The sequence below is a fragment of the Pagrus pagrus genome (assembly GCF_965226575.1).
Source record: "Pagrus pagrus genome assembly, chromosome: 11".
NCBI classification, from domain to species: Eukaryota; Metazoa; Chordata; class Actinopteri; order Spariformes; family Sparidae; genus Pagrus; species Pagrus pagrus.
The window spans coordinates 18011197-18027749 of NC_140195.1; the positions used below are offsets into that span (position 1 = coordinate 18011197).

The following is a 16553-nucleotide window of genomic DNA, read 5'->3' on the forward strand; positions in this document are numbered from 1 at the left end:
GCAAAGATATGCGAAAACGGCAAACTTGTTTACTTCTATCATAAATTTCAGACGGAATTGTAACATTTAAAGATACATATTCAAACACCTGACGTGGTATCTGGCGTTTCTGCTTTACTTATTTGATGTTATGTTTTGCTTTGCTAGTGTCTTTGATATCTCTTCGTTAGCCTAACTGCTAGCTAGTTTTGGGTAAATTCAAGCTGTTATTTTATTTGATCTGTGGCCCAACAGGTGTATACAGTCTCCAAGCTACCGTTAGTAAAGTTATGTTAGTAATGAGACAATAAAGCATCAAACATGCATTTTTAGATGAATTACATATACAATTTTGCCAGAAAGTACAAATTGTTCTTAAGCTAGTTCTTGATGCAGGGCTTTTGTAACCGGGCGATTTATAAGCAGCATTGTGTTTATAGCATATCTGCGCACAATCATTTGTTTGTAGTGTAGCGTCATGGATCTAACAATTAAAATGTCTAGTAGTGAAGTAATGTCTCCGTAAACTACTATAAACAACAACTTTCCTCCCCGCTGCTCACGTGTGGTTGTCATGGCAACAGCAGAACTGCCCGCTGCTGTGTGTTCTTGTTCCCTGCTCAGTGTGGGTGCGTGCGTGAGTGAGTATGTGTGTGCGTGTTGAGTGTGTGTGTGTGTGTGTGTGTGTGTGTGTGTGTCAATGCAGCAGCTCGGGCACGAGAGTCTTTCGGAGGGGGTGGGACCTGTTTCGCTGCAGAGGGATGCTCCGCAGCCCCACGCTGGACCAACCGGACTGGAAATCCCTGCTCATAGCAGGCACGTAGCACATACACGCACACACGCACACATGCACAGACACAAACGTACGCTGACTGCAGCCCCCTCAAGCTCCTAGCATCTGTGCTTACATCTCTCCTCTCCTCCTCCTCCTCCTTCTTCTTCTCCTCCTCTCTCACTCTCTCGCTCCGTCCTCCGCAGCTCTGACTCACTCAGCTCTCCTCGCCGAGCTGAACCGCACTCAACCTGGGAACATGTCCTCCAACCTGCCCCCCGGGACCGGAGCCGCGGCCAAAAGCAAGCCGCCCTCCCCGTTCAGGAAGCGCGGCAGCCTGCAGTACACAGCCAGCACAGGTGAGTGGAGGCAGCCGGGGGATGGAGAGGGGAGGACGTGGAGAGTGTGGTGGTCCTGTACACAGAGGGAGGACACTGACATGCACTGCGCCTGAGGTCGTACTGGAGCTCCAGACTAGTGTGTTGTCGTGAATTCCCACTTTTTGAATTAAATGTCGCTTTTTGATTCATTTCTGAGCAGAGGAAGACGAATGGTGCAGTACTTTTTCTCTTTGAGTAGTTTGGGGAAATGCAAACCTGTTGATTAGGGAGGTGTGGGAGAGGATGCTCTCTGCATCTGGAGGATTTCTGCATTCATACCCTGCAGTTTCATGTTAGTGTGTTGTAGCCTTTCCTTTCCTTCTTTATATTCAAGCTTATTGGTTATAAATGACACAGTATGCATGCATGCATTCATCCTCCAAGTTAATTTTCAGCAGGATCAGGAGCAACTGCTGAGATGTTGCGTAACTTGTTGTTGTCAGGTGAAATATCATACTTTGTTAATTTTCATTGTCCCCCAGGGGCTGGTTTGTGACACCCTCTCAGTACATGTTGCAGGAGGTGAAAAGATATAAACTCAACCGTAAAAAGCATGTCTTCTGTTACTCGTATATTGCTGACATGAATGTGATGACGATGTTTTTCATTCAGCACGCGGCCTGGATAGAATATGTAGGTTTTGGTTTTGGTTTTGGTACCTCAGGACATGATCCCCTGCTGAATGAGAGGATTAGCCACCACTCTGATGTATGCACACGCTGATCAGCCTTTCATCCGAGCTACAAAGAGTGTAGAATGACCAAAATACCATCCATTTAAACGCCCCTCCCTCTGTTCATTCAGTGTCAATATGAGCACACTTTCTCTGAAATTCAGTTGATATTAATTTTGCGTGTGCCGATATACTAACCATCAATATCCTCATGCCATGTTTTTGGTTGGAAATTAGAACTTAGTGTCCTTTTTTGCTTAAAAAACTGTCACCTTTAATTAAGCAAGTAAAAATATGCAATTGTGAATATTATGATCTCTTTCTTTCTTGATATCTTGAAGTTTATTTGTCTTGGAAGCAGATGATATAATCTCCCTCTATTGGCAGATTTGTTACATTTACATAATACATTGAAAACGTACTGTGTCTTTAAAAATCTCCCACACCCAGGTCATGTTTTGACTTGTGACACAACGACCGACGGTGACACGCTGTGACGTTACAATAACTGTCAAGATGGTCAGAGACAGATTTGTAACCCTGGCGACAAACACAACAGCTCTTCCCTGCTCCAACTAGGATGCCCTCTGTGATTACCCTCATTTACAGCTCTGTCTGAGTGTCGGACTGGGAGGAATAATTACATGCTGGCATGATGAGGGGCAGTCTTGGCCTCTATATTCGACAGGGACAGATTTTCGTCTTGGCCGACTGTGCATCTGCAGTGTGATTCTGCTCTGAAACCTCTGAAATCTGATTTGGGAAGTCTCTGCAGAAGCACATCATGACAACATTCACATTTTATGCTGTTAAAGCATTCAGGGAAGCATCTGAGTAAGCAAAGACGACATTTAGGTGACTCATCTTCTTTTGTTTTTTTATTTCAAAAGGGCACTAATCTAGTTTAGGGCAGATTGTACAGTACTGTCTGTGTTAATAGTGCAGAGTGCAAACAGGCTGCAGATACATGATCTTGCGATCGTATTAGACTATTTGAATAATTGCCGGTGTCAATGAATCTTTAATAAAGTGATTGCTATTCTTGAATATGCTGAACTCATAACGGGATCATCAATTATATATCGTCGTCTCACAGTTTGATTTCATTCTGCTTGATGATTGTCTAAATTGACACGTGGCATGCTCGAGGAGCTTCGGCTTATGAGATTGTTTTGATAAGAGTGCTGAACTTTCGATCCAATCTAATGAGCTCAGTGCCGATCAATCAGCACAGCAGGGGGGAATAGATGTGGACAGCTGCGGCTGTAATCAGCACTAAATGAGTTTCAATCACTCACGGCTTGACTTTCTTTAAAGGTTATAGACACACACATACTATACTGTCTTATAAGAGTCTAACAGCCTTCTCTTGTGCACTAACAGTGTGAAGAGCTGAGGCATGGCGTTGTCCATATTTAGCACATTATTGCAGGGTTTGTAGAGTGAACTCAGCCGTGGGTGAATCACTCCTCTGACTGTGAAAAAGGTAGTTCTGAGATTAGAGCAGCACCCACTCAGCAGTTAGCCTACTCTGCGCCTCATGCTGGTTTACGCTTGTTGAGCCATTTAAATCAAATGTAAAGAAGAACTTATGGAGCAGTAGACATTTGCTTGCTGATGAAAGCTTTGTGCTGTGTATGACCTAAACTTGCTAACGGCAGCTACTGCAAAGAGTAACAAGTGAGCAGCATTAAGCAGATATACTATCCCCTATAGTTTTGGACAAAAGCGGTATAAGTACCTCCACATACCGTGGTAAAGATCTTGATCTGGCTAGCGTGTGCATTTGTTTTGGAAGCGAGTCGAAGACAAACCTGAAACTTTGTTTTCATGCCATTTACACACCTAAGTTAGCTAACACGTAGCCTACAGCTAACAGATTTTCTTGCTCCGTAGTTGCAATTTTGTTGAGAAAGCTACAGGTATCAATATTCTCCAGTAATATTATGATTTTGCAGGGAATCCGACCCAGTGGCCAGAATTAATCTTCTACGAGGGTCTCTTTTGCTTATGTCGGTCATATAGGAATTAATATTAAATTAAATTAGATTTCATAACTAGTTAAAAGTTCCTTGTAGTACATTTAACACACACACAAATACTGTAAGAGAGGCTCCTGTCGGTGTTTACTGATGCGTTAATGTGTAAGCAGCATTGCGATGTTGAGCTGATTTAGCTGCTTTATATACTTTATATACTTTATATACTGATACCCAGTTAAACCTTCTTCCTTAAAGCAACAAATAACTATGGCTGTCAGATAAATTTAGTTCATTGAGTAAAAAACACATTATTTGCCTTTGAAATGTCGTCAAGTAGAAGTTTAGAGATACTTTGCACCTCTGCAAGAAATAAATACGACAACATGAAATAACTGTAATTTGCTCTAATCATTTGGACAGTAGGCGGATGACGGACCTTTGAGCACATTGTACTTAGCCCCCACATCCTGTTCACACCCCCTCTGATTGTGTCACACCTTGTCATCGTTACATGCCCACACATGTCGGGGTCTGTGTCATGCACAGATACAGTAATTACAGGAGAGAGGGACCCTTCAGGTTAAATGATAAGCCCTGTCACTCCCCACGCTGACGCAATCCGTACAAGTAACAGCTTAAATTGCAATTAATGATTGACCTGGGCGCTTAATGACTCCCACCCAAACACACCTTCATCTGATAACCTTCAGTCACTCTGGATTGTCACTCTGATGAAACAACAGTGTTTAGTTGTGTTTTCGACACTCATATGAGCCGACATCTGGCCTGTGAGTGGGACCACCTCTTTGCTGCGTTGTCGCCCATACTTAATGGTTTGGTGATGCAGTAGATAAAAAGATACCGGCTGCCATCTGTTGCACGTCGACCTGTTGAGAGCTAGGGTCTTGTTTGAAAGGTACAGTGCATGCTACTAAAGACAGAATCTTAAATTTAAGCAAATATGGCTGAAATATTTCCTCTATTGTGTACTTCAACTCAGTGTGGTCAGAGGGCTGGACAATATATCGATATTACATCATCATTATATCAGACTATATATCGTCTTAGATTTATGATCTTTATATTGTGATATGGCGTAAGTGTTGTCTTTTCATGGTTTTAAAACCTGCGTTACAGTAAAGTGATGTGATTTTCTTACTCTAACTTACAGACTGTTCAACCTTGATCTAATACTTGTCTTTACCCACTTAGTCATTATACTGTATCCACATTACTGATAAAATTTATCAGAAATCAGTAATAGTCACCCCTACAATATTTTCACAATAATGTTATCAGGGTATTTGGTCAAAAATATTGTGATATTTAATTTTTCCATCCAGTCTTAGCATTTATGAAATGCTTTTGAGGAGATTTTAAAATATCAAGATGTATATTGTGTATCACTTAACTAATCAAGTACTGTACTTATGCACAAGCTCGAGGTACTTGTACTGAGTTAGGTGTATTCATTTGATGCTACTTTAAACTTCAGTTCCACTACATTTCAGGGGGGAAATGTTTTATTTTTTACTGCAATACATTTATCTGACAGCTATAGTTAGTAGCGAATTACAGATACAATTTCAGCTACAATGATTAGTAGGTCATTTAATAACAGTTTTTAAAGCAAAAATGCCAAATATTATGTGGTGTCACCTTTTGCTTCTTTTCCCTTAAAATCTTTTTTTCTTTTTACTTAAATGAACAGGAAAAAAAACAAGCAAATTGAAGATATCACCATGAACTCCATGAATTAAGAATGCCATTTCTATTATTATTTAAAACATTTAACTACTAAATTAATCAAGCACTAAAATAACCGTCAGTCATCACATGCCACGGTGTTATGAAATATACAGCACTGCTATAAATAAAATTGCCCAGAAGCATTAATTAGTTCAAATAAGCTCCTTTTCAACCCGCTACAAAATCAAAATGCTATTTACATGTTATCCATAGTCCAGTAATAGAATATTTGTATTCAATAATATATAGTAAACTTCTAAAAGGGACCATTCTGCATACTGAACACTTGATTACTGAGTGTTTCCAGCCTGAGTTTCTTTGACTGAACACTTTCCACCATGATGAGCTCGTGTTGATGTGTTTGTGATGCATCATCCGGCCATCAGAGGGAGCCTGGTCTGAATAAATGCAGTGACACTGATGACTCAGTGAAGAGCAATCTTGTCTGTTGTGCTCTTCCACAACGATTTGATTAGCCCTCTTGAGAGCAATATTGGCTTTGAGTGCCTTGAAAAAAACACACACAATACTTTAACCTTTAGAGGATGAGTGGTCATTTGTTTGTAGTCGAGTTGCATTTGACTCCTTTGGATGGAGGTTTTTTTCTGTCCAGTTTGTCAGCTGTGCTTTCCAAACTGGATAGCTCCAGTTTAAGAGCAGCTCTCTCTCCAGAAGCTTCAGCAGAGGAGAAACGTGTGCGTTGTTGTGGTGTTTGACGTTCTGACTCTCAGGATGATTATAGCTAATGTTTTTGGTTGACAGTGTATTTGTTTGTTTAGGTATCTGTTTGGTTGTGTGCAGATTCTGATCGGATGCTTGGTGTGTGAAAAATAATAAAATGCACATTATTTCTATTTCTAATAACAAATGATGAAAACACCTCAGAAATGATTGTGTAATTGATAACCTGATCTTATTGTCATCAGATACCATGAACAGAACAAAACCAACATGCATTGATCAAGTATCATTTGTGTAGCCAAATCCTGATTTAGCTTTTTCCTCTTACTCATAAAGCTCCATTGTTTTCTAAAAACACATCAAAGAGCCACACTGTTGCACTGACATGCTCCATTACAATCAACATGGCAGCTCTAGTTTATTTTGAATAGCAGTCCTGCTGCTGTAAATATTCACTAGCGCGCCAGATTCGCAGCTGGGGATAGAAACCAACAAACCAACCAACCAATTCACTGTTTATTCCTGTTAACACTTGCTAGAAATTACAGTGCACAACTGTTTTAGGAAAATATTCAGTGTTTTTTAAATGAAAAACATATATTTGTTTCACAAGCACAATTGACATCTTTAGTCCGAACCAGTGAGAGACACATGGTTGGTTGGGTCTTTAAATGAGATATGTTGACGTCTTATCATTCTGTAAGAAAAGTGTCTGAAAACAGCACAAATGCTCAAATATGATTGTGTGTTAGAGTTAGAAAGGATAAAGATTTCTCACTCAGCTTTGGGTTTCAGGTGAAGACAACTTGAGCTGAACTCTAGACATTGTTGAGCAAGAGAAGATTAGATAGGCAGCACAAACACTTGATTGATTAAACTGATGATTGATTGAGCTTAAAGGCCTCTTTTACTCACTGGTAAAATTAAACTCAGATTAATGGATTTAAGTCTGAGCTCACAACAGATTTAACCAGCAGAGATTTATCTACAAGGCCTGATACACTTTCAAAAGCTCAATTAGCCACATTGCTTTTTGTTTTGTTTTTTCAAATCTTTCTTGACTTAATTAAAGGTAGGAAACTTGCGTGATTCACTGGTAAAAAATCAAAATCTATATTGCCCTTTAAAACCAGAGTAACACAGTGCTTCACAAAATTCAATACTATACCCTATAGGAGCAGTTAAAAGCTAGTTAATCAGTGAGAAATCAAACAAAATAAAATGCAGTAAAATCAAGAGTAACCAAACAAGAAGTAGAAACCATGTTAGTAGCAGGAAATAGCTTGTTTTTTGTATTTAAAGTTTTCTGACACAAAACAGGAGAAAAAGGGCAGTCCAGTACAAACAGTCACATTTTTTTGGACATTTATTTGCAGTTCAAGCATTCAACCGTTCTCCAGAGCAAATTTACATTCAGTGCAACAGTATAATAAGAAGAGAGATATGACTGTGTGCACTCTATTGTTCCGTGTCATGAAATTGCATCAGTTCACTCAATCATTAATGTGTTATTTCACCATTTTTCGCACACACAAACGTCTGTGTTTACAGCATGGGAAAAGCATGTTCCAGAAATTACTGCTGCAGCCGTAATGGGGACAACGTGCTGGCCCTTTAATTTCATTCATGTGAGAGGAGATGGAGTCAAAGTCTCATTTATTAGACCGTCTTCTCCCTCAGACTGCCGCTATTCAGCTGGCTGTGAGAAAAAAAAAAAAAAGCACAGACCATGACAACTCAAACCTTACCGCTGAGGCAGCACCATTTTATTCTCACGACACAAACATCCCGAACACATGGTCTCCTCAGCAAAACACAGCACGAAGGATAACGTAGACAAGAGCAGGGGTGCTGTGAGAGAAACTCGCAGCAGGAGTACCCACATCCGTCTGTGATGTACGTTGTCTCCCCCCGCCTCCTCTCCCTCCCGTGGTACGTCCCAGATAGATGTCAGAGGCATTTAAATGAGGAGGATCAGCTCCAGAGGCAGCGAGTGCAGCGACAGCTGGCCTGAACCAGGAGGCACACACAGCAGAGGGGGGTCAGTCACTGGGATGTGAGGGGGAGTTCATGGATCTGCTGGACCAGCTCTTTGTATGTATGACAGGGACAGATTAAGGCGTAGAAGAGATGAATATTTGATTCTGTGAGTGTGTTCATATGAGAGCGTGTGTGTGCTGTTGCCAGTTTTGTCATTAGACTGATTGTTTGAAGTGTTTCTTCTCTTGTTTCTCTCCATCCCTCGCTCCCATCATGTTTTACCCATGAGAAAGGACAGCAGACGCCATCCCGGGCCATTTGCTCTTTGGCATGCTCCATCTCCCTGCCAGGACAGCATCTCTCTGTCTCTCTGTCTGTCTCTCTGTCCTCTCTCGGCCCTGCTAGCTGCTGGTTAACGCAGGCTCTGAGGAGACAGGTACGCTCCACTTCCCTCATCTTGTGCAAAAGCACAAACAACCTCTCTTCCCCTCCAACCCTCCCCCCTTTTCCCTCTTTCACACTCACTGCCACTCTCCTCTGTCTGTCCCTTGATGGCTTTGTGTAATAGCCCTGAGCAGTGCTGTCTTCAGTGTGCTGAGGAGAATGTGTGTCGATTGATTGTCCCACAAACGAGCTTTCGCTTGTCTTTCTGAGATGGTGCGAAGGTGCAACTGTGTACAAAGAAGTGGAGTTGATCGATAAATTGTGTTGACTACACATGCAAAACTTGATCGAAAGGGTTGTTTTCAAGGCTAGTGGGCATCCTGCTTTTATGTTAGCATTTCTCTCCTTTATGGTTCAAGTGAAGGCTGACAGCAGTAAAGGAAACACAGGACAGAGTACAAGAATACCAACATCAGCCTGCAGACATCACACTGTACCCTCTCTGTCCATAGAAAGATTTTCAATGCAAATCTTGAGTAGCTGTTTTATGCAGAGTGAGTGAGAGAAGCTGGAAACATACTTTCTTTCTATTCCTTGCATTCTCCTTGCAGTGCATGTATGAGTCCCTCTATGATGTTGTTACACTAAACTGTGTGTCTGCCATATCTTCCCATAAGCGTAAAATATCTGTGTCTTCGCTTATGTTGAGTTTTCTGATTTTATGAATATGGTTTTATAGATTTGTCTGTTGTGGAAGCCAAACTGCTTTGATCAAAATATTCCGGCACAAAAATGGTGAAAAATGTTGGTTGGTGTTTCCCAAAGCCTAAGATGACGTCCTCAAATGTCTTATTATTGTCCACAACCCAGAGATAATCAGTTTTGGAGCCCTGATGAAGTTGTCGAAACATATTAGCTTTTTAAAGGAGACATATAAGGCTTATTTTCAGGTTCATCATTTTATTTTGGGTTTATAGGTTTACATGCTTTAATGCTCAAAAACATATTAGTTTTCTCATGCTGCAGCACTGTATTCCCCCTCTGTCTGAAACGCTCTGTTTTAGCTCCTGTCTCTTTAAGACAGCCCCCCCTTCTGATGGTGTGGACTTTGACCTTTTTAACTTTGAAGATCTGACCTGCACAAGAACATCTACAAAACACTGAATGAAAGGAAAACACAAAAAAGCATAAAAGGTCTCCTTTCAACAAACAGTCAGTATTGAAATCTGGCTTCAAAGGCCTTTTAAGATTTCTATATATTCCTGGATTAAATCAAAATGTGGCCAGTTTTGGACTATTTTATGCTATGTGTGACATTTGCCTTTTTTGTTAAATTAAAACGGAGGTTGTGCAGAAAAAGATTCATATTCCTTTTAAGTATATATATATATATATTTTCTTTTTAAAAGATATGACCTTGGTATTTACACTGAGATGCTGTATCAACACTAGTGTTGAAAAAATTCAAAGGACACCAGGTATGACTAAAGACTTATCAGACTGAACCTCCAGCTCTCCATTGTTTATATTCGTTGTTTCCCTGAAATTCCTGCTTTCTCAGCAGCACTGACACATGTGAGCTATGAGTGTGTATGGTTTTCACTGTGAGACATCTGCCAGAGCGGCTGTGAGTCACTGGCATTTCTTGTGGGCTGAATACCAAATCTGCATAGTCAATGGGAGCAGGTAGACAGAGGCTGATGATGCATGACCTGCCTGGTGGTAGAAAACAGAAAATGAAGGGAATCTCTTGGTATTTAAGTGCAATCATTCACAATAGTTTTATAGCTTATTCTGATTCAGATTTCTGTCTGTTTCTGAGAATTTATGACTTGTTTTCTTACAAAGGCTAGAAAACAAATAAGCACTACTGTAGATAAAGTTTCACAGGAAGTCTCTTGACCTCTGACCTCTTGCTCCCCTCTGGCCTGTCGGCTTCAGATGACTTTCCACTTGTGATCCCATCCCTGAGGAGCTTTTCATCCGGTTTGAGTTCGACTGGAGTTAGGACTCTTTATTGCTGTTGAAATATGCATGCAGTGGAAGTCCCGCAGCAAGATGATACTATTTGACCTTGTTTTGAGGCTCAGTGGAACGATCGACTTTGATTGTTTTTATATTAGACGCCTGAAGAACCTTATGTCGTCTTAAGCCCTCCGGCACCCATTAGATCAATAAAAGCTTCAGCCGACAGGATTATGTAGTATATGTTCAAGTGAGGTTTAATATCTCAGTGGTTTGCTCTTCAACTGTGCATGGGGGGATGAGTTGTTACGTAACCATAGATGCTACCGATCCAAATATAGCAGCCATTAGGGGATTAGCTCCCGGCCCGGCAGGCTTGGCTAGGCTCGGCTTTACTGTGGCCCAGCATGGATGTCTTTGCCGCTGGTCGCCTCCTGCCCTCCACACCAGCGTCCGCTCTTATCACGATGAAACTGATATGCCCCAAACCGACAGCAGAGATGACATCTTAGCCAGCCACTATGCTACACAGACGTGCTCCTTCCTACCAGCGGAGGAGCATCTGCCTGTGGCTCCACTTTGTTTGGCATCACAGCAATTTTCTTTTTGTTGATTCAAGCATGAACCAGGATAAAGGGGAGTTACTTACAATGATCTTATTTCTTATTTATGTGAACAAATGTGCCCCGCAGAGATTCTTCCATTATATTGTGTAGATAACACAATTTTTGTTTGCGTTTAAATTTTTAATAGACTTGCAAATAACGATTATTTTCCTTGTAGATTAGTCTGCTGTGGTATTTCACACTAAATGATTTTTTTTAAATGTCTTGTTTTGTCTCACCAGCAGTACGAAACCCCCAAATATCACATTGCCAATGATACAATAAGGAAAAGCTGCAAATCCTGACAATTAAGTAGCTGAAAATAACTTAGAGTTATTCGAGTCAGGACTCAAGTACTAAATTTGACTCTTTGATTGAAGAAGTTACTAACTCTGGTTTATGTGCTCCTGCAAAATGGTTCAAACTAAACCAAATGTCTTTTTTTTAAAAAACATTTTATTTAAAGGGTAAATAGTCCTTCAAATCACAATGCAACAAAGTGGCACAGTACAAATGTAATAAAGTTATTATTATTCTTTAAGTCCTCAAAAACAAATTATACCTACACAGATAGACTACAGGCAAAAGGTCAGTCTGAGGGCCCTGACACACCTGTGTTGAGGCCATGAGTTTCTGTGGCCCTAGTTGTTGTGGTGTGTCCCACACCGTTGGCACCAGTCAGCCCTTGTTGGCGGGTTTTTGGTGGAATGAGCAAGTAGAATTGGCGGCGGACCCTGTCAGTGAGAGAAATCACTCTGATTGACAGTTTGTATCGCTGCACTACAAAATACACAGAAAAAGAAAGGGAAACCCTTGAGCCTGTAGCTGTAATATCCATGATTTCACCCATTTAGTGCGGTTTCTTCTCATTGTTTACCTCCATCTCTCTGCCAGTACCATTTGTATCTTTTTATGAGACATATACTCAATTTGAAGTGGCTGTATTAGTGACAGTGATGGTTTGAATATCTGCATTTCCAAGTCTTCCGGTTTCTTTTTTGATTGACAAGTATAGACAGGTGGTATGGAGAGGTAATTACTCTCAGGCGCAGAGTATACAAGCTAACTGGCCATTGGCTCCAGTCGTTTTGGTGTGTTCAAATGCAGCTTTTTGGCGAGACACAGCCAACGTAAGGCGACGCAACAGCCGACCTCCGTTGCCATTAGTTCTTTGATGTGGATGTGGTGTGGCCTTAAGGGCTGCCTCTTACTGAGCTGATAGCCAATCATACCTGGGGTAGCCTAAAAGGTCATGCTTGGTCTCGCCCTTGAATGCAACATAGAAAAGGCAGGTACATATACTGCAATAATTAATAAAGCGTTCGCTTTTCTAAAAAATATTTGTTATAATCGCAGTTATTCGTTTCAAAATCTTGCACCACATCAGATTCTTTTATTTTATTGTTTAATGACTTATTTTATATATGGTTTTGGCTCCTAATAATTTGATTTAAATGACTTCTTCCTTTAAGTCCTCCTTTATATTGTTTAGGTAGAGGTGAGGTCCTTGCATGTTAAATCCCATTGTTATTTATTTATATATTATTTAAGCTATATACTTTAATACTAATGCCATATTATATGTATACTCAGAGCTCATTGTTGGAGCTCAACTCTTCAGCCTTTCGTAGGTCAAAGCCCAATTGAATATTTACACACTGGAGAAGTTTGTTTCCCTCAGTGTTCGCTCTGTATTTCACTCCCTGATACTAGTGTATGTTTTGATGTTGGTGGCCTTGTGGTGCAGACAAACTTGCTCAGCGTGGTGAGTGGGATGTGTTGATTGGGCGGTGTTAAGCTGAAGGCATTTAACAAGTGGTTGTAAGTTGTGGTCTGGACAATGATTATACCATCTTTTCTCCTCATAGCTACAGCTCTGTCTGCCTCACCAAGTGTTTTCATGCCATTAATGAAGCTTTTGTCAAGTCCTAATTGACCCAGTTAATTGGCCTCTCTGGTCTTCTTTACTGTCCCCATAGAGCCGACAGACTCAGACACGCCGTGTTAAATAAGTCAGACTTAATTTAGATGGGACGTAGTGGTACAAAGACAACACAGAGTGCAGGTATCACACAGTAAGACCTCTGTGACCTTCCTCTTGTGTGTATGGTTTATAAATACTGACAGACAACAGGGCCGCTGACACTCTAGCACACACACAGGATGAAATATTCAGCAGGATGATGAATATTTCAGTGGCAGGTGCGTGGTTTCGAGGGGAAAGATTAATATCATTGCAGACAGAGTGCTAAATATACACCCTGGGGAGGAGGCAACACAGCAGTGAAGACATGGTCACAGTCTCTGCATCCACTCACGGCCACTCTCTTCCCCAAGTCTTTTTTTCATTGACCATCCCCCTTCGTTTTCCCCTTCTTGCCTTTCCATGACAACTGGGTTTGTATAAAACTTGAGTCTTGTGCAATGGCAACAATGGAGGGTATTAGCCGGTGTATGTGCTGATGGGCTCTCCACCTGAATGGTCCATTGTGTCTTGAGGCACAAACAGCCGCTGAGCTCAGACCTCCACTGTTGTGTGAAGGCCCGCTGACAGAGGAACAACAAGCTTCTGCAGACGGTTTCAAACACTGTGAATTCATTATATGTTGAAGGAACGAAGAATCATAAAGGAGGAGGACTTTAGCTGATTCATATTTATGTCTAGCCCACTTTTTTTCCATGCCGGGTAAAATGAGACGCTATTTTCAGCTGATTGACAGCTAGGATACAGCTGTTAAAAGAAAAACTGATAATTAGTTGCCGTGGTGTGTCAAAATAAGCCTTTCTTGAGTACTTCTAAAGATGCATAGTTTTCTCCTTCATTTTCGGATTTCTCTCCCTCCTTATCTGTAGTTGATCTCCGTGGTCCCCGCCACCTCCTCACTTCCCAGCATTCCTTGCCTGGCATCCCAGTAGCCTTGAAACAGTCCATTGACCTGCGTACATCCATGGACGGGAAGTACAAGGAGATTGCTGAGGTTAGTGCTCAGTGATTGCATCTTGTTATTAACAATAAAAATGAAAATGTATTTAGCTTTATCTGTGTCTGTGTGAAGGAGCTGTTCTCCCGCACTCTGGCGGAGAGTGAGATGCGCAGCGCCCCCTATGAATTTCCAGAGGACAGCCCCATCGAACAGCTGGAGGAGAGACGTCAGCGCCTCGAGCGACAGATCAGCCAGGATGTCAAGTAAGTGCAGAGAGTAAGGTTGGTGTACAAACACATGTGACTGATCATGATCCCAAAGTAAGCTCAGCCTCTCTGTGCTCAGGTACGAACCCGACATCCTCTTGCGCGCCAAACAGGAGTTCATGAAGACTGACAGCGCCACAGATCTCGAGTGAGTGTTTCCCCAAGCTGTGAGCTCTCTATCCATTCAATGTGCATCGTAAACTACATGATGGAAGAGTAACACATACCAGGGGTTGTAGTGAGGTACCGATCACTGGATGTTGACTTGAAAGTAGGAATAAAGTGTCTTTTTCATTCAGATGACACTTCAGCTTTAGACCTTCTTTAAGATCAACACACGTGTATATTTCAAACTACCAGAATGCAAAATAATTGTAACTCTATCAATAGATACATGAAGGAGCAGAGCCAAGCTCCTGACCTGCAGGAGAGAGAGCCGATTCCAGAGAGAGAGTACCAGAGAGTCACTATTTCTGGAGAGGAGCAATGTGGGGTAAGTCACAGGATTAGAAAAGAAAGTATTTCTTAGGAAAAGTTCCGCACGCATACGTTTTTTTTATGTTGTTTTTCACAGTGAAATAACACCTCCTCTCTCTTTTTTCATTCATTTTCATTCTATTGTTCTTACATCCAGGTTCCCTTCACAGATCTGTTGGATGCTGCCAAGTGTGTGGTTAAGGCTCTGTTCATCAGACAGAAGTACATGGGCCTGTCGCTGCAGAGCTTCTGCAGGACCACCGCTCGGTACCTGCAGGAGCTGAGTGAGAGACCTCTGGACCTGGATATCTATGAGGAGGAGATCCCAGAGACTGCAGCCACAGCAGATAGACACTGTACACATGAACATACTTACATGTCCCCCATTTATGCTGATTTCTTTTGGCTGGATGATTATGAAAAACTTGAGATGTGGTATTTTTGTAGCAGATTTTCTCTGTCAAGCTTGAAAGAGAGGGCAGAATAACTTGCTTAAGACCAAGCTGCAAAATAACCTGATGATGAAAACAGCAGTATAATCTCTAAATCGAAATGTCATCAACATAAAAATGTATAAAAAGGACGGTATTTTGCAGCTTATTCTATTCCACCTCAGCTCACTCTGAAAGAATCAGTAATGTTATGTTAACATGGTATTATAAGTCATGTCCAGTGTCATGTGTGCTACTCTCACATTAAGACATCCACAGACTTCTCAATCCATCTGCCCCACTCCCCTGAACCGGCTGCCACAACGTTCAGGCTGTTCAGATCAGATGTTAGCTGCATGTGCTTTCCCACCTCGCTCAGAGCCGTGACACAGTGTGACGTTCTGTCTCCTCTCAGATGCCACAGTGCACCCACCTGTTTCTGAAAAGCACCCGTATGAGAACCAGGACCCTGCCAGCATGCCCCCTGACATGGGTTACGGCTGCAAGATGGTGGACGGTGTCATGCATGTGTACACGACGAGGAACACTATGGAAAAGTGAGATGTGTATGATGGATCACTCAGTGCACGCATGCTTTATCTTGTAGTCCTCAGTGTGGAAGGATGCCTGTCTGTTTTTAAACATTTTGTCGGCAGCAGAGTTTCCTATTTAAGTTTTGATGTCGCTAACAGGAGCACAGAGCTGGATCTGCCGTATCCAGACCTGCAGGAGTACATCGCTGATATGAACGTCATGATGGCCCTCATTATCAACGGTCCAGTGTAAGTTCTGAGTACAGAAAAGTGTATATTGATTGATTTGATTGACTTTTTTTCGCCAACACGTAAAAACGAAAGAAAGCAAATAATATAATAAAAGCTTTCCAAAAAAACAAGTTACAAAATGAAAATGAAAAGAACAGGAAATCTTTACGACAAAATCAATGAAAGAAATTCTCAAAAAAAAAAAAAACAGTTTACACACACATGCTCTAAAATGTTTACACGTGTTTAATCCTACCCCTTCTCTGCTACCTTATTAACTACATCTTAATCCTTACAAAAACATTTACTTCTTCAGACTATATCAAAAAGTACCCATTACATTCATTATAAATCTGATTTTCTGATTTTGATTGATCATCTTTTTTTGTTCATATTTACATCAGATCTGACTAATTATGCTTTTACAAAGTTATGGGGACAAAATCGGCTATTTTAAAAAGTGGTGTTGACATGTCCCCAGCACCCCCAGTGTAAATGACACCTATGCCTGCATGTTTACTTCCATACAACAGCGTGCAAC

The 16553-nt window shown here is 41.3% G+C and overlaps 1 protein-coding gene across 4 annotated transcripts in view; it reads left to right on the forward strand.

Annotated features, from left to right (window-relative positions):
* The window catches only part of ampd2b (adenosine monophosphate deaminase 2b), a 21265-nt gene continuing 4712 nt past the window's right edge, over positions 1-16553 (forward strand). Inside the window, exons 1-10 of one of the 4 annotated variants that reach the window (XM_084367175.1) lie at positions 1-96; positions 686-795; positions 958-1110; positions 14004-14128; positions 14207-14337; positions 14420-14488; positions 14731-14833; positions 14975-15173; positions 15664-15805; positions 15941-16030. In XM_084367175.1, the coding sequence (XP_084223301.1) occupies positions 741-795; positions 958-1110; positions 14004-14128; positions 14207-14337; positions 14420-14488; positions 14731-14833; positions 14975-15173; positions 15664-15805; positions 15941-16030 (1067 nt within the window). In that variant the 5' untranslated portion in view covers positions 1-96; positions 686-740. Of the gene's footprint in view, positions 97-685; positions 796-957; positions 1111-8222; positions 8311-8485; positions 8633-14003; positions 14129-14206; positions 14338-14419; positions 14489-14730; positions 14834-14974; positions 15174-15663; positions 15806-15940; positions 16031-16553 lie in introns of those variants that run through there. The other 3 variants (XM_084367176.1, XM_084367177.1, XM_084367178.1) reach the window with 3 other exon arrangements.